The sequence below is a fragment of the Cetorhinus maximus genome, unplaced genomic scaffold, assembly GCF_964194155.1.
Source record: "Cetorhinus maximus unplaced genomic scaffold, sCetMax3.hap1.1 HAP1_SCAFFOLD_514, whole genome shotgun sequence".
Lineage (NCBI taxonomy): Eukaryota > Metazoa > Chordata > Chondrichthyes > Lamniformes > Cetorhinidae > Cetorhinus > Cetorhinus maximus.
Genome location: NW_027596456.1, coordinates 144,510 through 167,889, shown reverse-complemented (window position 1 = coordinate 167,889; position 23,380 = coordinate 144,510). Strand labels below are relative to the sequence as shown.

The following is a 23,380-nucleotide window of genomic DNA, read 5'->3' as shown; positions in this document are numbered from 1 at the left end:
AGGGAAGGCAATATATTTCCAAGACACAATCCTGAGTTGGAAATATATTTGTCGTTTCCTTCACTGCGGCTGGTAAAAATCCTGGAACTCCCTTCCTAACAGCACTGTGGGTGTACCTACACCACATAGACTGCAGTGGTTCAAGAAGGCAGCTCACCACCATCTTCTCAAGGGCAGTTAGGGATGGGCAACAAATTCTGGCCCGGCCAGCAAAGCCCACATTCTGTGCACGATAAACAATGGGCACTTGACAGAGATACTCAAAGTGACCTTCCCCGTTAGATCTTATACCGGAAAATAATGTTTATCTGATAGAGTTAAACGTCTCAGACAAAGACCACCACCTTCAACACCTCTTTGACCCTTTTGTCTCTGACATCTTTTGATTATCTGCTCACACCACACCCTCAATGTGTCTCTTCCCCCCCACCAACCTTAAACCAATTTATATTTCTCCCTTGTTGAAACTATGCTTCAGTTCTGCTGAAGGGCCATGAGGGCTCGAAACGTTGACTGATTTCTTCTCCGCCGATGCTGCCAGACTTGCTGAGTTTTTCCAGGTAATTCTGTTTTTATTTTGTTTTAAACGTCTCATGTTGGTTCAAATAGTTACAAGGAAACCGTTAGAAAATAATCTAAAAGATCCCATTTTCTTTGCTAGAAGGATGATCTGAGCTTTGCAATGTTGAAATCAGCCCCTTTAAAACACGGGGACTTTTTTCTGTTAATTGGTTGCAAAATTCCTTCTCGTTGCCACGTTTTATGCTGTTTAAACTCAGTGAGATGGCTCGTTTTATTACAGTCAGTCATTATTATTTTTTTTAAATTTCCTCAATCCCTCCAAATATTTTCTTTTGCTGCCAAAGGAGGAGAGACAATATAAACTAAAGACTGCAATTCCGAAGGAGTTGCAGGAACAGAGAGACGTGGCCTTATACCTGCGCAAATCATTGATGAGCGCGGGGAAGCTGGAGACAATGGTTAAACGATGAGAACCAGGGCTGTACAAACAGAGGCAGAGAGTCCCAAAACAAGGAGATCATGTTCAAACTTTATTCCGGTTTAGGTCAAATCAGTATTTTATAATGTGTCTATTTCTGGGCACCACAACTTAGGAAGAATGTTAAAGCTTTCGAGAGAGTGCAGAAAGGGATTGTGAGAATTATTCCAGGCTTAAAGGAATCAATTATGTAGGTAGACTCTACAGGGATGGGCTGTTCTCCTTGGATAAGAGGACGTTGAGAGGAGATTTGCTAAGTGATTAAATCACACACCCCAACAGGCCAGTACGTGGTCACATCTGGATAAATGCTGGTCTTTCAGGGAATCAAATGATATGTGTAGTTGGCGGGGAGCTGGAGATGGAGACGAAGGTCATGATCGTAATGAGTGGCCGGCGAGCCTTCAGGGATCGAATGGCCTGCTGCTGCTCCGATTCCTTACGTTCTTATTTCCCTGACCAGAAGCAGAATTTTATTATTTTAAGAAGTACCGCACCACCCACCCCCCCCCACCCCCGCCACGTCCCATTTTTGTTGGTGACCCTGTTATTGCTGTCAATGCATGGATAGTATAGAAGACCTGCCCATTGCCACTAATTTAAACTTTGAGTATCTCTGGGCCAGGAATATCATGGTAAACTGATAGATTTCCTCACTTTATATTCTGCAAAACAATTGTTTGCTTAAACTTAAAATTCCATCGGCACCCCTTCCGAACCTGGGCGGTATTTTTCTCTCTCTAAAACATTCCACTCTCTGAGTGAGAGAGTGAACTTGGTGTCAAATAATGCAGAACATCACAAAGTTTTGTTCAGGGCACGCGTCTGACCATTGATCAGTCCTGGGAAAATTGGCTCATAAATAGAGGGAACTTTTAATTACGTTACATGAGTGGGAAAAGAATCCGGCACCTACAGGCCACTAGACAGCGTTCGACCTCCAGTATCAGCGCAAATAAAATAAAATATTCAGTCCCTGTCAGAGTAATCGGCGAGCCGTGGAAACTACTGCAGAGAATATTATTCAGAACATGATCCATGGAAGCCATAGGGATGAAAACAATAAGTCTAGGAGAGCACAGCATCATGTTATCTCAACCAGCAACAGGATAATAACAACTCAACCACATTTCAGTAAGTACTGTTTCACATTTTGTGCCATTCTGCAGTGGTTGTCATCCGTGATTTCAACATGAGAGCTTGAAACAACCATTCGCTTTTCTTTCCAGCTGATTGCTATGAGCCAGACATTTCTGTCAATATATTGAACCCTACGTTTGAAGAGATATGGGTTCAAAACACAGCGACCATTGCTTGTGAAATCCTTTACAGTGATTTAGAAAGCGTCAGCGTGTCCTGGCAAGTGGATGGGAGAATGAGAACGGAAGGAGTTGAGACCCAGAATCCTGAGTGGAGTGGAAGCAATTCGGTCATCGTGAGCAAACTGACGGTCACTGCGGCAGAGTGGGACAGTGGGGTGGAATATGTCTGTCTCGTAGAAGGAAGTGAATTACCAACACCAAAGAGACGCTCAACTAGGAAATTAAAGGGTAAGCACAGATAACACTCGTTAAGGGACTGGTTCAATTGCCAGTGGCCCCAAACGAAAATTTAAAAAAACAGACCAAAAATTAAATGCTAGTATAATCAATGAAATACAATCGCGGGTCCTACCAGTCACCACGTTGATGAAGACGATGGTAAAAAAAAAAATGTAAGAAATGTGAAACTGCTGCTCCCCCCACCCCCAACAATGTCAGCATTTCTTTAAAGTGCTTTCTCCAACTCTTTGGGGAAAAAAATCGGACCACAAAGCAACCGATCAAAAGAAAAAATATGAATGACAACGATGTGCAAGGAAAAAGATCTTTAAACCTCAGAGATAGGAAATATTCCAAATTTCCAAATATATGGTATTTCTAAGAGAATAAAATGGATGGTGAGGACCAAACAATAGACAGAGTCAGATTAAAACGTATTTGTATATTTCTCTCTTTACAGTTGGCACAATGATTAGTCCCAATGTCTACATTCTGCCTCCGTCAGAGGACGAGATCGACACTGAGAATACGGCAACGCTGGTGTGTCTCGCCACCGGTTTTTATCCTGCTGAGATTTACATCGATTGGATGGCCAATGACACCATTCTGGATTCAGGTCATCCAAGCCTACCGGAGACTGAGAAGGGAAATGGTTCCAGCTCCATAGCCGGCAGATTGAGACTCACCGCGGCCGAGTGGAACACTGGCACCACTTACTCCTGTTTAGTGGGCCACCCGTCCCTCGAGAGGAACTTAATCCGAAGTATTAATAAATCCAATGGTAAACCTACTTTAGTTAATGATTCGCTTGTCCTAAACGACAGTGTTAAATCGTGTGCATAACCCGCCATGATTGACCAGGCGTTTCCTGTAGAAATGTCACCGCTGTGAGGTTCCTAATAATTTCAACATCCGAATCATCCAATCTCCCAATCATCTGACCTCACAATCACCCTCCAGGGCAGCGAACAATTGTTCGCATTTTATACAAGTTGCCAAATTATCAAAAAACTCATGAAGGGTTTAGTGACGCTATTTGATATACATAACATGGTTGGTTTGTCTGTATGTGGCACAACTGATTGCAATAAAAGCAAAATGAAAACTTGCTGCCTTGCCTATTCATGGTTTGTGTGTGTGTGTGATATCTTCGTGGTGATCATTAATCATTTGAAGCAAATGTATAAGATACATATGCTCCAATATCCAAAATGTGCAACACGCGTCTGTTCCTCCATCTTTAGAAATACTTGTGGTGCTTTCAAGCAGTTTACACAAAGCATCAGCGTTCATTCGGAGTTGCTGTGATTGACTCTTTCACAATGAGGTATTTACCTAGAGGGCGGATTGAATAAATTGGAGGAAGTTACGCTCAACCTATATAGTGACCAACATTCACCAAACTGATGTTTGAATGGTTTCACTTTGATAAATCAATTCTAGCCGGAAAATCACCTACAATTGAGAGTCTTCTAGCTTCTGACTATTTACTCGTCTTCTATGTTTCAACCCGATGATGCCCCTCAACCACATCATTCGAAATCGCAATTCTGTATCCCCCTTGTCCGCTGATGCCACCGAGCGCTACCTCACTGCCCATTCTCTGTATTCTCCACTGCCTCTCACTTTTGCGCTGCATGTCTAGACAGTCAATATTAGGTGAGTACAGGTTGTCTCCTCGAGAATCGCAAAGCTATTGTCTTTGAAGCCCGCCATACACTCCATCCCCACGCCTCCGCTTCCAAACAAAAACAATCCAAAATTCTTGAGCCGGTGACCCAATTCATGGAATGTCCCCATTTAACCATCACTCTTGTGCTGGCTCCAAGTCAAATAACTACACAATTTGAATTTTCTTATCCTTGTTTTTAAATACTTGCATGGCTTCTCTCCTCGATCAACTGTTTCTTTTTATAGTATTCATTTGGGTCGTTTTTGTGTCCCTAGCAAGGCCATCTTTCGTCCCTAATTGTCCTAGAGAAGAGGGCGGCGGCCTTTTCTCTTGAATCGTTGCAATACATGAGGTGTATGATGCGCACAATGCTGTAAGGGATTACAGGATTTTGACCCAGAAATAATAATGGATTGGTGATTTAGTAACAAGTAAAGATGGTGTGCAACTTGGAGGGGCATTTTCAGATGGTGGTGTTCCCATGCATCTGTTGTCCTTTTCTTTCTAGATTGTAGTGGTTCCGCGTTTGGAAAGTGCTGTCAAAGTAGCGTTGGCGAGCGGCTAGAGGGTCTCTTGTAGATGGGTCACACTGTTGCCACTGTGCGTAGGCAGTGAAGAGAAAAATGTTTAAAAAGTTTAACATGTTGCCGACCAAGCGGGAAACTTTATCCTGGCTATTGCTCCAGTCAGACTGCCTTCCCGGATCTCCACGTGCCTCCAATTCAGATCTCGTGTGCATGCTCAATTTTCTTTCTTTCCACCTAATTATTTCATGGGATGTCGCTGACAAGGCCAGCACTTGTTGCCGAATTGCCCATGAGCTGATCTATTTTTAAGCCATGGTGGAGGGCAGTTTAAAGTCAACGAAACTGGTGTGGTCCTTGAGTCACATGTAGGCTGGACCATGTAAGGGTGGCAGGTTTCCTTCCGTAAGGGGCATTAGTGAACCACATCTGGTTTACAGCAGTTGGTGGTAGTTTTGTGGTCACTATTACTAAGGCGATTTCTACTATTACTTGTTCACTGACATCACCGTTATGCCACCAGCTCACCATATCCACTTAGAGAATATGGGATGTCAGCTGCCCAATCACTCAGCTCTTCATGTGCATCGTTAAACCCATGCGCTACTTTATCCTAACTCTGCTACTACAAGAAGTGCATTAAAGCAACGTTATTTTACAAAGATTTGGTTACTTGACCTGATTGGATCTAACTTGACTTGGCATCAGGTGCAGTCTGATTTTGCTCCTATAAAGCACTTCGAGGCTTTTTCCCCACGTTTATGGTGCTGCAAAACTGCAACTTGATGTTGTTGTGCAATGAACGATCGATATTTATAATTTCCACAGATCGCATTCGTAGATAAGCATTGACTTTGAACTTATCTCCGTTTTTTTATTTTTAATTATAGCAGACATCATTAACATTTCCCTGGCTTCTGAATCAGAAGGTTGTGGGTTAATCTCCTTTCTACAATTCTGGCACTTCATCGAGGCTCATAATGTATTCGAACAGTGTGAAGGGTGCTGATGTCTCAGTGCTGCAGTGTTTCATTTGCGAGGCTTATTCTTGACCCGATCCGACGCTTCAGGCGCATGTTGAAGACTCCATGGAGAATTGCAGGAGCAGTGATATCTTCCCGAGTCTGTTATGTCTATTTTGTCCAGACACAGCATTATTTAGACTGGCTTCCTATTTGCTCCTTTTGTTTTCTTTAGGGGTTTTATTTTAGTTTAACTTGCTGTGGACTCAAACACTAAACTATTTAAATTATTGAAAAAGTATTATTATTTCCCTGTGAAGTATTTGGGAAATCCTGAATGAGTGAAAGGTGATCTACGAAGCAGGGTATGACTTTGTTGCCAACATCGTCAAACTTGCTCGACTCACATAATTTAACACACAGCACGGAACCTGTCCGTATGTCCAATGCGAAGCGGAGGCACGAAGAACTGATTTTTCAAAGAGAATCTCAGCCTGCAGTAAATCAACTGGTCGCATTCTTGTCGCCAATAGTTGCACTGTTTTTTCTTCCCCCTTGTTTACGTGCATCATGCCGCTATTCATTGCACCCTGTTGAAAAGCACATTAAAATTAAAAGCGCAGATCGGAGAGTTTGTTGGTAGGTCGCCTTACCAGGCAGTCCACAAACATCCTCACAATCTGAAAAAGATCCATTAAAGTTTCGATGGGCAAAACAAAAACATGTCAACGAGGGATCATAGCACAGTTCACCTTCTGGACAGTGCATTCTGGCATAACTTTCTGTTATACTGGGTTTGCTAGGTGGGAAATATAGCAGGAGTACAATAATTCATCCATTGTTGCTCTGAAATCTCAGTCACGTCATGGAAAAATGTAGGCATGGTCATGTCAGAGAATATATGTCCAGGTGACTGTCTTGATGTAACTGCCATGAATGACTGACCCAGAGTTAAGCAAATGATGCAGTGTCTCTGAACCTCCAGTAGTTGGAGCTGCTCTTTTATGTGCTGTGGGATCTCTCCATGCTGGAAAACATTTCGCTGAGTGAAGGAAGCAGTCTTCTAAAGGGTCTGGCAGCTATCTATGTTGAAAGCTCATGGAGTGGCAGTTATCCAGGAAAAGAAGGAGGCAATTCGGCCCATCTACCCGCAGAGTGTTTGGTGAAGCTGTGTATATTACACTTAATACCCCCTACTTGGCACACGTTCAAGAGCAATAGGTTAGTGAACAGAACTTATATCCGTGTCTTGCACAATATCAATCTTTGAATTATCTCGGTATTATTCAGTTGTGTTGACTTGAGTCCGGTTGAACAGCTTAAACAGCTGGCCTCAATCTAGTACAGATATTTCTGTAGATCTCCCGATCCTACAATGCATCATCAGCTCATATATATGAAGGGCACATGGCCTGGTATAATTCAAGATAGAGTAGGTATTGTAGGATCGATACTCGCTTTCTAATTGTAAAATTGGAAGGTCTTGTTTAGTTGTCTAGAACACAAGGCCTGTCAGTTCATTCAACTCTCATAGAGGGGAAGCTAGCATTTGATGGGAACGGTGAATTTAATACAATAGGATAATGTTTATTTTGTTGTGGTGCAGGTACTCAAAATTACGATGCTTTGGCATTCACTTAAGCCACCTGCACTCAATACAAATCGAAATATCGGCCAGGACAAGCACCATGGGACAGCTTGCATAATTAGAGAGTTGATAGTAGTGACGCATTCAGGGGATTGAGGGAGTTGTTAACGTCCTTTTTAATCCAGGCACCAACAGTTCTACCCCACAGGGTAATCATCCCTATGGTGTTACTGTGACATAATGCTGGAGCTGTCATAGGGAAATGTACGAACAATGTGTTACAGAATTCACAGGACCTTAGTAACCGAGTAAACAGAGAATTGTAACCATAACATATCGCGATAGTCTTGGCAAAGATGACGATACTGCAATGCTGACGTCATCAATAAAAACACAATCTGATGACATTGGGGAAAGACTAACGCCGCTGATCAGATTAACTGTCAATATATATGCACCTTAACCAGTTAAAATACTGTGGAATCATTTGTTTGTACCGACGAGTCACCTTTGCTGTAAAATGTCAATAACGCCTGAGAGGCGAACATAAACTGCGCCGATCAGGCACAGCTGAATCTTGAGCTGAAATGTGACTCCGCCCCGATTTTACTGATGATCTCTTAGGTAAGTTTAGCCTGTGAACTGCAAGTGATTCGAGCATGTGTCCACCCTTCAGATAGGGGCCGAGTTCACCTTCTAAATAGATTTTTGATTATTTTGGTGTTATCGGCTGCTCAAAGAGTAAAAATAAACTTCAATCACATGTGATTGATAATTTTTCATGGAAAGGTGCAAATGATGTACACATTATCATTTAAAATAACTCCTCTGTCCTAGGTGCCCTGTATGACCTTGATTGTCACCACCCAACAAGCATCCCCGTGTTTTCGGAAAGTTACTTGAATTGACTTAAGGTCTTTACGTGCTCCGTTACTTTAACTTCCAATGCAGCATTCCCCTGCCAGCTGCCGCCTTTGTGTTATATTTGGTCTATATTCAAGCTGATCTCATTTATAACACATTCCTTTTATTTTTTCCAGAACTCCCTCAAATAATGGAAGGTCTGGACGACCAATTGGTAGAGGGAGATGGATTAGAAAACTTCGATGAGGATGTAGGCACTGCATCAGCAGTAGTCGCTTTCGTCACTTTGTTCATTCTAAGTATGATATACAGCTCGTACGTGACACTCCTTAAGGTAATGATGGCTCACAATAGTACCGGGAAACTGTGTAAATTTATTCAGCAGTTGAGTTTCTTCCCGAGATATAGCAAAGATACAGATGAAGAACTAAACATTTCAATATTTGCATAATTTAAACATTTCCCACAGCGTCAGGTTGAGTTTCATTAGTAATTTCCATCACTTAAGTGACACATTTAATAAGCCTCCCTAATATGAAGATTGAGGAGAAGACTTAATGCATAGTAATATTATTGCCACATTAAGGAGAATAATATGTGAATAATGACAAAAAGATGCATTGTTTCTATATTCTACATCTTTAGGCTAATGATCCGAAACAGTTGCTGATGTAATGGCAAATCCCGTGAAGCATTGAGCATGAGGTTTCTGAAGTCACGAGAGGATTTCTCTGAGAGAAAGGGGAACGCACAAGCAAAGCGTTTGTATGTAAACCTGGATCACTGTAAAGAGTTCAAGAAAGTTTTGATTGCAGATTGATGGGAGGTGGATCAATGTGAATAGATGAGGAAATAATGTGTTATGATTGCTGGGAGGTGGAATACAGTGCGGGTTGAGGAAAGCACTAGCTCATAAGTATGTGAGGTGAATCACTGTGAAATTATTAGGAAAGTCTAACCTATGAAATGATGGGAAATGGATCACTGTGGAGAGACGAGGAAAACAGTGACTATGGAAGGATAGGAGGTGATGTGGCCGTTGGAGAGATGAAAACAAACATTGACTATGGAAGATTTCCAAACAGGAACATTGTTAACAAGTGAGAAGGGAATTGACTATGGATGGAATGGAGAAAATGTTAGCTTTAAACCGATAAGCAAATGATACAAGACTAAGGTCGGTGGGCACAAAAATCCACGATTATAGAAAAGTAAACTATAGATTTGGGATTCAATTTTAGCAAATGAAAAGAGTTAAGGTTAGGATTAAACCGAAGTGGAAAGATTATGTCAAGAAGAAGACAAAGGGAAGTTTGACAGCTGGGTGCTCCGCCATTAAATCAGATTATGGCTGATCTGTGCTTTAGCAAATTAAGCACACCTTGCTTTCATGTTTATTAATATGCCTAACTAATAAAGGTCTGTCAAACGCAGTTGTAAGCAGTTAAATTGGCATCCAACCTCAACATATTTATTTCCATTTGGGATGAGGGGAGAGTCTTCAATTGCGTCCAGCCAAAATGCAAAAAGTGTTCCCTCGATTCGTCCCTGAAATACCTAACTCTACTTTTAAGGTATTTTTCCACGTTGTTGTCGTGTGGTAGATTTTTGTTTTTAAATTATTACTATATTAACAGCCATATCAATTAATTATTTAAGCAAATCAATTAGATCATCCTGTAATATTCAAGGCAACACAAGCCGAATGTGAACATCATGCTGGCATAATTTTAACCGTTTTATGACCGGTGTCGTTCTGGTGATTCTCTGTTCCATCCCTGCACCCACTCCCTGATTTGGGCTTCCCAGAACTGAACACGGTAACGAGAGCTTTGTACAACTGAGACAAGATATCTACCCCTTTGTATTCCACCTACCTCATGCCCAGGGTTAAAGCCAATTATCCATTTACTTCTTTAATTATTTGTATTCCACCACTAACTTGAAGGATTTCCGTAGTTGGAAAGCTAATTATTCGAGATGTTCTATGGTTTTAATCGTCTCATTGTTAGAAAATAACAATCGTGTATCTTCCTTAATTTCAGACTAGATGACCTCACGTTTCCACAAGGAACTTTATCTATCATTGTGCAGAGCCTACCCCAATCCCCCATTGATTTCATTTTAGGAAGACCATTTGCGACTTTCTATTCTTTGCTACGCTGCTTAAATTAGGATTCTCAGCAAACTGAGGTGTACGGCTCTCTATTTCGTCTTCTCAAACGGTTAACAAGCATGGAAAAAATGTATATCCCAATTCAGAGGCCCCCCTTCCAGAGACAATTAGCCGACAATTCTAACACTGGAAGCTCGTTCCATTATTTACTAAAATCTACTCATAATCGTTTCTATTCCAACATCCCAGGTTTTCCAATGCCTCCACATAACTGAATGTTTTATTTCTGTTGCAATTCCAGTAATTCTCATTGCTGCTGTCGCTAAGCATTTACATCCTGAAGGTTAGTGCTTAGAACTGGAGGCAATACTGATCTATGGTTTCTGGAATATTCCCCACCTCTGGCGCGAGGGGAGCTGACGTGTAGGTCAATGGCATAATGTTATCCTTTTTTTGGACAGGTTGTGTCATTGATAAGCTTCCATTCCCCAGTGACTTAACCCATATCAAAGCAGAACTGGAACGTTGTGTCCAGGAAATCTGTAATTGTAATTCGTACATCACTAATCCGTTTCGGATACATCCCATCCAGCTGGGTGAATTGTTCACTTTGCGCACTGGCAGAACATTAACTTCTTCCCTTGCATCTGTGTTTCTCCTCTCGGTTTTTTCTTTCCAGTGCCACCTCCTGACTGACATTTGCAGCGTTATCTTCTTCCCTGAAGACATATGCAAAATATTAACTTAGTACCTAAGTCGCTCACTCTGCCTCCAGAACAGAGTTCCCTTTCGCTTTCTAATCGACTTACCCTTACGTTGGCTACACGTTTTCTCTTTACATGTTTAGAACAGAGGTTTAGACTCACCTCTCTGTTACCCGATAATCTATTGCCAAATGCTCTTTGCCACCTTTATTTAAGCTCTTAGCTCTCTCTTTGTGTGCTTTGCGTAACCAAACTATCGCCACTCAGAGAGCCTCCTCTTGTTCATTTAGTGTTTTGCTAACAGTCTTTCATTTCAATCCATCTGGAGCACATCACCTTTCCATTCACCGAAATTAACGCCACCTCCGTTAATTATTTCCACATATGATTAGTCCTTCTATGAATCCATATGTACTTTAAACATAATGATATTATCATTAGTTTCCCATTTTTTGTCCGTCTGCTCCATGCTTCACTTAATCCCTTAGAGCTAGATCCGCCACTGCTTCCTTCCTTGCTGGGGCTTAAAACACAGTGACCATGAGAACTATCTTATCCACATTGCAGGACTTCCTCCATGTCTTTTTGTTTGATACTGTTTCATTCAGCCTCATATAATAAATGATGCCCCCTATCTCCTCTACGCTGAATTGCTCGCAAATTTCTGTGATGTTCCTATAGTTTTGCTCCTCCATTTGCTCCCCACTATGTTGTGGTCCATATTATACACCTAGCACCTAATATTTTTTCTGCTATTCATCAGTTCTACAAATTCCGTGTTTGAACTCTCAAGTGCACAACACTTTCTCGTGCTTAAAAAGTATATTTGATAAATGTGCCACCCTCCCTCCTTTTTTTCCTTCCTCATCTTTCCTCAAAACATTGTCGACATGATTACAAAATTGCGATGCCTTCCCTCATTTCACCTAGGTCTCCGTTATTGCCGTTATAACATGATGCTATGTGGCCTCCCGTGCCTGCAACCCAATGATGTTAATTAAGATTTACCGGGAATTAACACAGATGGACACAATGTGATCTTGGATTGTTTTGCAATTCTCCCTGCATTAACCCTTCTAACTCGGAGCTGTTCTTCAATCAAATCTAATTTGTTTCTTTAAGCTCTCTGCAACTTTTCTCTGCCCACTAGTTCTTCATCTGCTGGGTGGGGGGTGTGCCTTCTCTGCCATACTCATTTAAAGCTTCCGCCTCAATTTGGTTAATATTCCTGCGAAAGCATTGATTCCAGTCTTCTTTGTGTGCAAGGCGTCCACCTTGTTCAGGTCCCAGCAACCCCTCAATTGGCACCACTGGCCCCCTATTTTGAAGCATCTTCTGAAAAGTTTCGCCACTCCTGCATTAACTTGGTTTATGTTGCTGCTCTTGCACTAACTGTCCTGTAGCACTGGGAATAATCGAGAGATTGCCAACATGAAGGTTGTGCTCTAGGTGCTGAAACTTTCGGTAGGACCTCAATCCTTTCCATACCTATATCATTGGTTGAAACATGGGCCGTGACGTTTGGTCGTTTTGTCAAATTCTTCTTCATCCACTCAGTGATGTTACTGACTGGCACAATTGAGGTAAAGCGAAATTCATGTTGGTGGTGGCAGAAGCGACAGCCAATTCCCCAGACTATTGACTTCCCTAAGGAACTGCAATCGTCCACTTTGTGATTCACCAAAGTGTTTCAATCTGGCCCACAGTGCCGTGGATGATTAGCAGACAGCTCCACTCTAAGCCCTGCAAACCGATTTGAAAATGTAACAATACTGGAGGATTCCTGCACTGTGAGCATTTCCTTAACCTATCGGATGGCCAGCCACTTACTAACCTACTGAACACTGGATCGGTAGGATGACAACCTCCTGGGATAAATGCACTTCAGGAGATTCTCAGCCCCGCAGTAACTCCAGCTGCTCCTAGATTAATATATACGAGTTGTTTGAGTTCCTTTGCACCTTACTAATGTTTATTATTTTATTCATGTTGGATACTTGATGTTTATTTATGAATTTTGATCCGAGAGATTTTGGTGTCCTCTACCGTGGGACCGTAAACCGAAGTCCCGTTTGCTTCCTCAGACAGAAGCAAACGATCCTATGACATTATTTCGAAGAAGGGCAGGGAATTTCTCCCCAATGCTCCGGTAAACACCTATCACTCAATCAACATCATGAAAAGGAGATTATCTGGTCATTATCACATTGAGCGTTCTGGTAGATTGTTGTGTGCAAATCAACTGCCACGTTCCGTGCATTACAGAACTGATTACAGCTCAGGAGGATTTCACTGGTCAGAAAGTGCGCTGGACGTTCTGAGGTAGTAATAGCGCCCCATAAATGAGATTCTTGCTTTTTATTAATATTTCTCTCTCTTATATTTAATAATTTTCCAACTGTCTGTCTATCTACTTATTTATCTATCATTTTGAATAAAGCCTTATTCCATAGATTGCACTTGGTTTTAGACCCCTCTGTATAATCCAGTTGGAGAGTGGCACATTGACACAGAGTTGGAGACAACAGGCATGTGTGAAACTAAACAAGTTGCTAAACATCAAAATCTGAAAACTTACTCCTTCAAGTGTGAACATTTTTTTTGTTTCTCTCTCACACTTGACATGTTTCACTCATCTCTCTAGTTTTCCATCCCGCTTTCCGACTAACCATCTCCCAGCCTGTCATCTATCTGTTTATATCTGTATGTACTTAATAATATTCCTCTCATGCACACACACACACACATACACACACACTAGAAAATCTGTGGCATTGCACAGGGAGGATCGGGAGCAAGTACTGCTTTCACATCTAGAAAGCAAAGGATAATTAGAGCAAGTATATTTTTCAGTTCACATTCCAAAGTCATTTTCTCAGTCCTTATTTCCTCCATGTCGTTATAAATTCCTAACTTCACATTTGCAAGGTAGATTGCGACCATTCGCTTATTAGGTAGCGATTACAAACAGAAACTAACAACAATGATTTTTTCAGCATGCCCATCCTCTCTGACAATGCTGTAGATCGCAATCTATACTTCAACCAACTGCACTTCTCTCCTCCCAAAACTGCAGTAGGTTTAACCATTTAGCTACAATATTGTCCATGTAACATCAACGTATTTTCTAAATGTTACGTCATGATCCATGATATTAAAATGGAAAATGCATACACTTACTCACTTTGTGAGATCGTACTGCAAAACAATTCACTGGAATTTGAACGAACAGAGGAGAGCATATATATGATCACTGACAATACTAACCGAGAGTGTGCATTAGACTTTGAACAGAACATGGCATTACAATAGAAAGCAGTTTAATTTCGCTTGCGGGTAAATGAATGACAATTTATGTGCACATAAAAACCATGTGAGGACCGGCTTTTTGCGTGTAGGGATCGCTAACGGTAATAATGTGGAAATGGGAAAGTTCTGAACAGATACACACGAATAAAAAAAATTGTTGTCCAGGTCAATATTCCATTGAAAGCTAGCGGGAGATCAAAATACGAATGCGATGGCCTTTTTCTGCTCCAAACATATTGAGTAAACAGCATTTTTTTAAAAAAAAAGACCATTGTACAAATCTCATTTGGAATGCAATGTTCAGATCATAGGAACTGCAGATGGAGTACGTTAGGTGTGCTAGGGGTCAAGCAATGATTCACAAGTATCGTTACATTTGTTTCTGAAAATTGTATAGTTAATGTTGGGTATTTAAAATCAGGTAACAAATAATTAACTTTTCATTTATAAGATCGAGAAGACACATGACAAGTGAGATTATCTGCATTTAGGGTTCTGAATGTTAATTGTGGGGATAATTACCGAAGCCCAGAAAGCTCCTTATCTTTCACGATAGTTATCCATAGTATTGTTGTTGTTGTTGTTGTATACCCCGGGCTTTTCAGATGAATTGCACATCATCTTTCTCATTACGTTACTCACTGGGTTTTAATGCTATACTTTTTTTTCACTGCAGGTGAAATAGCAGCTGCCTAACCAGAGGGAACTTCAGCTTTATATTCAAAGCTTGTTGGCGAAGATCTCTTGGGGCCGGATTGTCTCACTCTATCAGCGTTAGCAGCTGGTCCATTGCACCACTTCACCCTGTGGTTGCTGCATAGTCTCAGCCAATCCATGGCAACACTGCTTAATTTATTTCTATTAGCTCATAAATTAACGCTTTCTTTGTTAAGCAAGAGCGCTAAATAGAATTATGCATCATTACAACAACCCTATATGTTCGGCAAATCCCACAGAATCAATTAAAATAAATTGAGAAGAAAACATTGAATGCTGTTGTGTGTCAGTACACCTTTTGAAATAGTAGGTCTGTTTCCTGTCTCAGTCATTTGTTAAATATTTCATGTCAATTTGAATTGGAAAATTAACAAGAAAAACGCCCTTACCACGCCCGTGAGCTCGCAGACAACCCACCATGCTTGTCGAACCTGCCCTTGTCCTAGGATGAGTTAAGGCTCGCTGGCTGTTACAGAAGGTCCAGGTATTCCCTATAGGAAATGAAAACACACATGTGAATAATCCCAAAAATACATCGTGGAAACAAGATCTGCGGCAATAGTTAGCATTCATCTGTTCACCGCTTATATTGATAATCCCATTTTGTTAAGGAAAGACTTTCTCTACTGGCATTTGTTCCAGAATTGTTAATAGACCATAGCTGAATGTGGAACTGATTTAAATAGTGCTACGTAACTGAGCAAATTTTCAAAACGTTTTGTGCATATCTCACATACAGCCCCCAGAGGAGCACAGCATTGCGTCTTCGCTTACCAGCGCCATGTGAGTAACATAGACATTGATTTCTGGCACAGTCGCACAGGCTTACATCCTTGTAGAGACCCAATGGAAACTAAAGGCGGACCTGACTGCTTGTTAGCTACACAGATTCCAGAAACATATGTTTAAAAACAAAGCCCTTGTTTCAACACATGCTTGTGAATTACTCTGGAGGCTTGTTGCTCTGAGATCCCTGATGCCTCCAAATCAATTCCTCTGAAGATCTATTTCTGGCCAAATTTTTAACATGTTTGAAGAAAATCCGACAAGGGCACAAGAAGGGAGAACCTATATCATAGAATCACAAAATCATAATGGCACAGAAGGAGGCTATTCGACCCATCGTGCCTGCACCGGCTTCCCAAATGTGCATAACGACCTAATGTCATTGTCCTGCCTTTTCCCCGTACCCCTGCGCATTGTTTCTATTCAAACAAATATCCAAAGCCCTCTTGAACCTCCATTGAACCTGCCTCCTCCATACCTCCAGGCAGCGCCTTCTAGACCCGAACCACTGTTGTGTGAAAGCGTTTCATCTCACATCGCATCTGCTTCGTTTGCAAATCACTTTAAGTCTGTGTCCTTTCGTTATATATCCTTTAATGACCGGCAACAACTTCTCCTTATCTAATCTATTGAGGTTCCTCGTGATTTTGATCATCTTTATCAAATCCTCTCTTAGCCTTCATCTCTCCAAGGAGAACAGTCTCAACCTCTTCAATCTTTCCACATAGCTGAAGATTCTCATCCGTGGAACCATTCTGGTAAACCTCTTCTGCACTCTCCCCATTGTGTTTACATCCTTCCTATAATGTTGCAGCCAGAACTATACACAATACTCCAGCTGAGGCCTAGCGAGTGTCGTACATAAAATCAGCGAACCACCGTGCTCTTGAACATTATGCCCCAATTAACAAAGCCCAGTATACGATCTGCTTTATTATCTGCTTTATCCACCTTTCCTGCCACATTCAATTATCTATGCACATATACACTCCAGGTCTTTCTGCTCCTGCACCCTCTTTACAATTTTATCCCTTATTTTAGGCTGTCTGTACATGTTCATCCTATAAAATAAAACACTTCACACTTCTTCGCATTGAACTTCATCTGCCACCTACCTACCCAGTCCATCAACTTGGCAATGTCCTCTTGGAGTTATGCACTGTCCTCCTCGCTGTTTACAACACTCCCAAGCTGAGTATCATCCGCAAGCGTTCAAATTCTCCCCTGCAAACCAAGATCGAGATCATTAACATATATCAGGACAGGCAAGGGTCCCAATGCCGAGCCCTGGAGAGCTTCACTGCAAACCTCCCTCCAGCCAGTAAAATATCCATTGACCATTAGTCTCTGCCTCCTATTTTTTTCAGATAATTTTGCGTCGATGTTGTTACTGTTCCTTTTATTCCATGAACAATAACTTTTCTCACATGTCTGTTGTTTGGCACTGTATCAAATGCCTTTTGAAAGTCCATGTACACCACTTCAGCAGCATTACCTTCGTTGACCTTTTCTGTTGCCTCTTCAAATAACTCCAGCAAGTTCGTTAAACACGATTTCCCCCCGCAAAATCCATGCTGGCTCTTACTTATCAACCATTATGTTTGCATGTGACTGCTAATTCTATCCGTAATATTATTTTTTCTAGAATCTTGCCCACCGCTGAAGTTAAGCTGACTGGTCTGTAATTACCGGGCTTACTCTTACAACCTTTTTTGAACAAGGGCATAATGCTTGCAATTCCCCAGCCCTTTCCAAAAAACATCCCTGCCCAAATCTAGAAGGGGAATTCTCTCCATTATACAATTTCAGATACAAACACAAATATATGATGTTCTCAACAATTAAGACGTAAATTGAGTGACAATTATAATATACACAGATATGGTTTTTTTACATTCAGTTAGATCATGGTTGATGTGCACCTAAACTTCATTGTTCTGCATTGCCTCAAGATCTTTTGTTGACTTTATCTGTAATGGCAAAATTTGCAGTGATTTGTCTAAATGAAATGTTAGAAACATTGGGAACTTATGGTCATTGGTAGTCATGTGGAGATTGCATGTTCTCAACAATACATTTAATATTCATCTTTGTTTTAAATGTTGCTTCAGTGTTATTATTTAGTCACTATTTTATACTCTGTACACGCAAATGTTTAGAATATAATAAAATAAGCTGTGTGATGCTGAAGCTCACCGTTTTTTTAAAAAAAAACTGTGTCCCGCCTTTATTTCTAATGTTTGTTTTGCTTATACACTTTGTTCAAGTTTACGTTTGCTCCAATGATTACGTTAATGAAACTCACCCGTAAATATCATTAATTATAAAACATCAAAATGGAAATAACAAGAGATGCAATTCAATTGAACAATGAGCTTTTTAACCCCCATTTATTATTGCAGCTATTTAATTGACTAGAGCAACATAGGCTTGGGTGGATGAAGAGAACCTGGGAAATAATCCGGACCATTTATTAGGTCTAATTATTCAGCAGCATATCAGATATTTAAACACAGTCCACATATATTCTTAGGTATTGTGTATTCACTCTTAGCAGCTATGTTCTGATAATTAGTTTGTTGAATTAACAATCATCAATTTACTGAAGTGACGCTTATGATTCAATATAGTTAGTTAAATTAACTGTGTTCTGCGGGAACACGGCTTGAGATGAATAGGCCGCTATGCAACAGGGAACGAGAGCTTAGTCCTGAACTTGGAGCACCTGGAAATTATTGGTTCATTCATGGCAAGTTTGCACCTCTGGTTACGCCAGTTATTATTGACCATCCCTAATTACAATTGAAAGGTGGTGATGCGCCGCCTTAATGAAATGCTGCGGCCCACGTGGTTTATGTGTAAAAACATTTTGTCAGGAAGGCAGTTAGAGGGCTATGGACCAGCAGCATTGATGGAACGCCGACATATTTCCAAGTCAGGGTGGCGTGTGGTTTGGAGGGGAACTTGCAGTCGGTGATGTTCCATATCATCTACAGCCTTTGTCCTTCAAGTTGGCAGAGGTCACGGGTTTGGATCGTGCTGTCGATGGAGGCTTGGTGAGTTGCTGAAGTTCATTTTGTGTGGTACATACTGCTGTCACTACCTGTCGCCGATGGAGGGAGTAAATGTTTAAGACGGTGGATAAGGTGCCATGGATGTGGTACCATTTCCTGGATGTTGCCGAGTTTCCTGCGTGCTGTTGGAACTGCAAACATCTGGGCAAGTGGACAATATTCCATCACACTCCTGACTTATGCCTTGTAGATCGCGGACAGTTCGTGGGGGGTAATGCCGTGAGTTTCTCACTTCAGAGTTCCTAGCATGTGAACTGCTCTTTTCGCCAAATTATTCATCTGGATGGCACAGTTCAGTTTCTGTCCAATAGTAATCCCCACAATGTTGATATTGGGAGGATTCGGTGATAGTAATGTCATTGATTGTCAGACAGAAATGATTAGATTCTCTCATATTGGAGATGACCATTGCCTAATAATGGTATCAAACGAATGTTCGTTTCAATATATCAGCCCAAGTATAGATATTGTCCTGTTCTTGCTGTCCAAGGTCAGGAGCTGCTTCAATATCTGTCATGTGGATATTCGTGTTGAACCTTGTACAATCATCAGCTAACATCACTACTTCTGACCTTATGATGGAAGGAAGGTCATTGATGAAGCAGCGGAAGATTTTTGAGCCGAGAACACTACCCCGAGGAACTCCAGCAGGAATATCCTGGGACTAAGATGATTGACCTTCAAAAGTCACAATGATCTTCTTTTGTGCTAAGCATGACTCTCACCAGTTTCCCATTGACTCGAGTTATTTTAGGCCTCCTTGATGCCACACTCGGTCAAATGATGCCTTGATGCCAACAACAGTCATTCTCACCTCACCTCTTGAGTTCAATTCTGGTTCATATTTGGATCATGAATGTAATTGGGTTCAAAGCTGAGTAGCGATGATGCAACCCAAACTGAGCGTCAGTTAGCAGATAGCTGTTTATTAAGTACGTCTATATGACACTGTTGAAAACACCTCACATCACCTCGTTGATAACCAAGAGTAAACTGTTGGCGGGGTAATTGGCCGTGTTGGATTTGTTCCTTCTTTTTGTGCACATGCTAAAATTGGGCAACGTTCTACTTTGCAGGGTATATGCCACTGTTGCAAATACACTGGAACAGCTTGGCTAGGGGTACAGCTAATTGCGGAGGACAAGACTTCAGCACAATTGCTGGAATGTTGTCAGGGCACCAAATCTTTGCAGTTTCGAGCACCTTCAGCAGTTTCTTCATGAAGTGGGGTGAATCGAATTGGCTGAAGACTGGCTCTTCTGATGCTGCTGACCTCAAGTGCAGGGCGAGGTCAACCATCCACTGGGCATTTCTGGTTGAAGGTTGTTGCAAATGATTCGGCTTTGTCTTTTGCACTGATGTTCTGGGCTCGCCCACTATTGGTGATGAGGATATTTATGGATTCTCATTGTCTTGTTAGTTGTTGACTTATCCAAGCCCTTTTATGACTGGATGTGGCAGGACTGCAGACCTTCAAAATGATAAGTTGGTTGCGGGATCACTTAGCTTCTCTCTCGCATGCTGTTTCTGTTCTTAGGCAATCAAGTAGCTTGTGTTCTCACTTGGCCATGTTGACACCTCAATTTTTGGCCTGCCTGATTCTGCCCAAGCCATGCCCTCCTCCACTCTTCATTCAACCAGAGTGGATCCACTGATTCGATAGTAGTGGTGCAGTGGGCTATTTGCCGGGCCTCGAGGTTATAGATTACGGTTGAATAGAATTCCACTGCTGCTGATGGTCCACATTGCCTCATGAATGCCCAGTTTAAAATTGCAAGATGTGTTTGAAATCAATCCCAAATAGCACGGGGGTAGGTGCCATACAACAGGAATCTCTCTGGTAAGTGTTTTGCAAGATAGAATTTAGATTAGTAGTCACTCTCCAATATGAAACCTAGGCATGCTAGTTAAGAAGCCTAGTTAACAGAAACGCCTATGTTCCTTTCAGTTATCAGTCAGCCAGCTGAAAGTTGCTACCTGAATAGATGTTATTTACTATAGCAGAAAGCTGACTTAGCAGTTGCATCTTGGTTTGAACCATCTGCTCTCGAGAGAGAAGTATACAGAGTGAGATGACAAAGTGAGATGACAAGGCTTGCCTGCGACGAGGAACAAATGCCAATTTAGGAATTTTGTGTAAGTGGGAAGTCGGTGCAATGGGAGAAGGAGGTGCCCTTTTTGTACTATTATGGGGCCTTCAGTTGCTGGCAGGTTTTTTTTTTTGCCAAAAAGCTATGAGGCATAACTCGCTATTAGATTAGCTGTATCAATTAGTATCTTATTGATTTTTTAATTAAATAACTTTATTCAGACATGACAGCGATGCTGACGTGCCGTAACTCAAAAACGTCAGAATCTGTGGAATGATTGCAATCCCAAAAAACTAAATCTGTGGCACGTGACTTCGCCTATGATCTGTTGAGCAATGTTGTGGTTTCTGCGGTACACAGATACCTCAAACAAGAAGATTGAAAACACAATTATGTGGGCTCTTTATTTCAAGGGGTGAAACCAGATGCACCAATCTCTGCAAGTCCGTGGACAGGTCCTGTCTCTCGAGCTGCTCATATCTTCAGCGTGATGATTAATTGAGCATATACATCAAAATCTCCCTCATGGTGTATAGTAGTTTTAGATACGCTCCTTAAGGGAATTCCACATCAAGCCACAGTCCCAGACTTTGTGTAGCATCTGGGAGGGGGATTGCTATCCGGGCATTGTGTTCCAGGAGGCATTCTCAACCCTTTCGGTCAGGTAGAAAGTTAGAGTCTTTCAATTACCAGAGACAGAGGGTTATGACTGTGAGATAGGCAGGGATCAGGATTCTGTGGATAATGATGGGGGGTTTTGTGCCTTTGAATTTGCCCAAGAGACCGAAGTGCTTGGGAGCGATTTAAATGAGCAGAAAGACCGCTGTTTGTTGAAGAAACTGAGGATGGCACCAGCGTGCAGGATAGCATTCAATGGGTGTGGGGGTGGTAAGGGGCAGCGGAGTGGGGTAGTGGAAAGAGATGTAGTGCCAAAGCAAAGTGCAGTCAGGGTGTAGACGCTGTTACTTGCAGCTGCGGCTTGAAGAACCGAACGTTGTGCTTAGTATTTGAGGGAGTAACATGTGCTGTCGATGTTGGGGAACTCGTGAATATACTGTATTTAGATTTGCAGAAGGCATTTGATAAAGTGCCAGATCAGGTGTTATTGCGTAAATTAAAAGCTCTCATGGTATAAGGGATAACATATTCGCATGGGTAGAAGATTGACTGGCTAACGGGAAGCAGAGAGGAGGCATAAATGGGCCTTTTCAGCTTGGCAGGATGTAACAAATGTTGTGCCACAGGGGTCAGTGCTGGGAGTTCAACTGTATACAATTTATATTAATGATTTTGATGAAGTTATGGGTGGGAACGTTTGCAAATTTTCTGATGCTGCAAAGATAGGTCAGAAACTCAGTTGTGAAGAGGACATAAGGAGGCAAGAAAATACAAATAGGTTATGCGAGTGAGAAAAAATCTGGCAAATGTAATATAATGTGGGAAAATGTGAAATTGTCCATTTTTTCAGAAAGAATAAAAGAGAAGCACATTATCTAAATGTTGAGAGACTGTGGAACTTTATGGTGCAGAGTGATCTGGGTGCCTTAGTGCATGAATCACAAAAGGCTAGTATGCAGCACATCAAGTAATTAGAAAAACTAATAGAATGTTATCATTAATTGGGAGGGAATTGATCACATAAGTGGGGAGGTTATGCTTCAGTTATACAGGACACTAGTGACACCACACCAGGACTGTTGTACACTGTGCTCATCACGTTTTTTTTGAGGAAGGATGTAAATGTTATGGAAGCAGTTCAGAGAAGGCTTACCAGGCTAATACGTGGAATGGGCGGATTGTCTAATGAGGATATGTTGGAAAGGCTAGGCTTGTATCCGTTGAAGTTTAGAAGAGTAAGGGGTAACTTGGCTGAAACATAGAAGGTCCTGAGGGGTCTTGACAGTGTGGATGTGGAGTTGATGTGTCCTCTTGCAGGAGAATCTATAACTCAAGTTAACTGTTTAGAAATAAGGAGTCGCCCATTTCAAATGGAGATGACGCGATCATTAATTTCTCCCAGAGGGTCATGCATCTTTAGTACTCTCTTCTGGAAAAGGCGTTAGAAGCAGAGTATTTGAATATTTCAAAGGAAGTGGTGGATAGATTATTGGTAAGCACGGGGGTGTTACGCAATCTCGGGTAGGCGGGATGCAGTTTTGGGGATACTATCAGATCAGTCATGGTCTTATTGATTGGCGGAGCAATTTCAAGAGGCCGAATAACCTTCTCCCGCTCCTTGTCCTTATGCTGGTATAACTGCTCGTTTCCAGCTTGAAGGATACCGCCTCGCAGCTTCGGGCAAAGGTGAAGTGGTGGGAATGGGGGGTGGGGAAAGGGGGAGATTCAGTTACTGTGGTAGAATTAGGAACCAAATTCTTCTAAGGGAGCAGTTATAATCGAAATTAAAATGCAGAACATCAAAGCCAATCTGAC

At 41.6% G+C, this 23,380-nt stretch overlaps 1 protein-coding gene across 1 annotated transcript in view; it reads left to right on the top strand.

The window, feature by feature from the left end:
- LOC144673922 (uncharacterized) overlaps positions 1-8,602 on the top strand; it is a 71,642-nt gene extending 63,040 nt beyond the window's left edge. The window contains exons 11-13 of the mRNA XM_078535523.1: positions 2,230-2,550; positions 3,002-3,322; positions 8,328-8,602. Coding sequence (XP_078391649.1) covers positions 2,230-2,550; positions 3,002-3,322; positions 8,328-8,602 — 917 coding nt within the window. The remainder of the gene's footprint in view (positions 1-2,229; positions 2,551-3,001; positions 3,323-8,327) is intronic.
- The last annotated feature ends 14,778 nt before the right edge of the window (positions 8,603-23,380 follow it).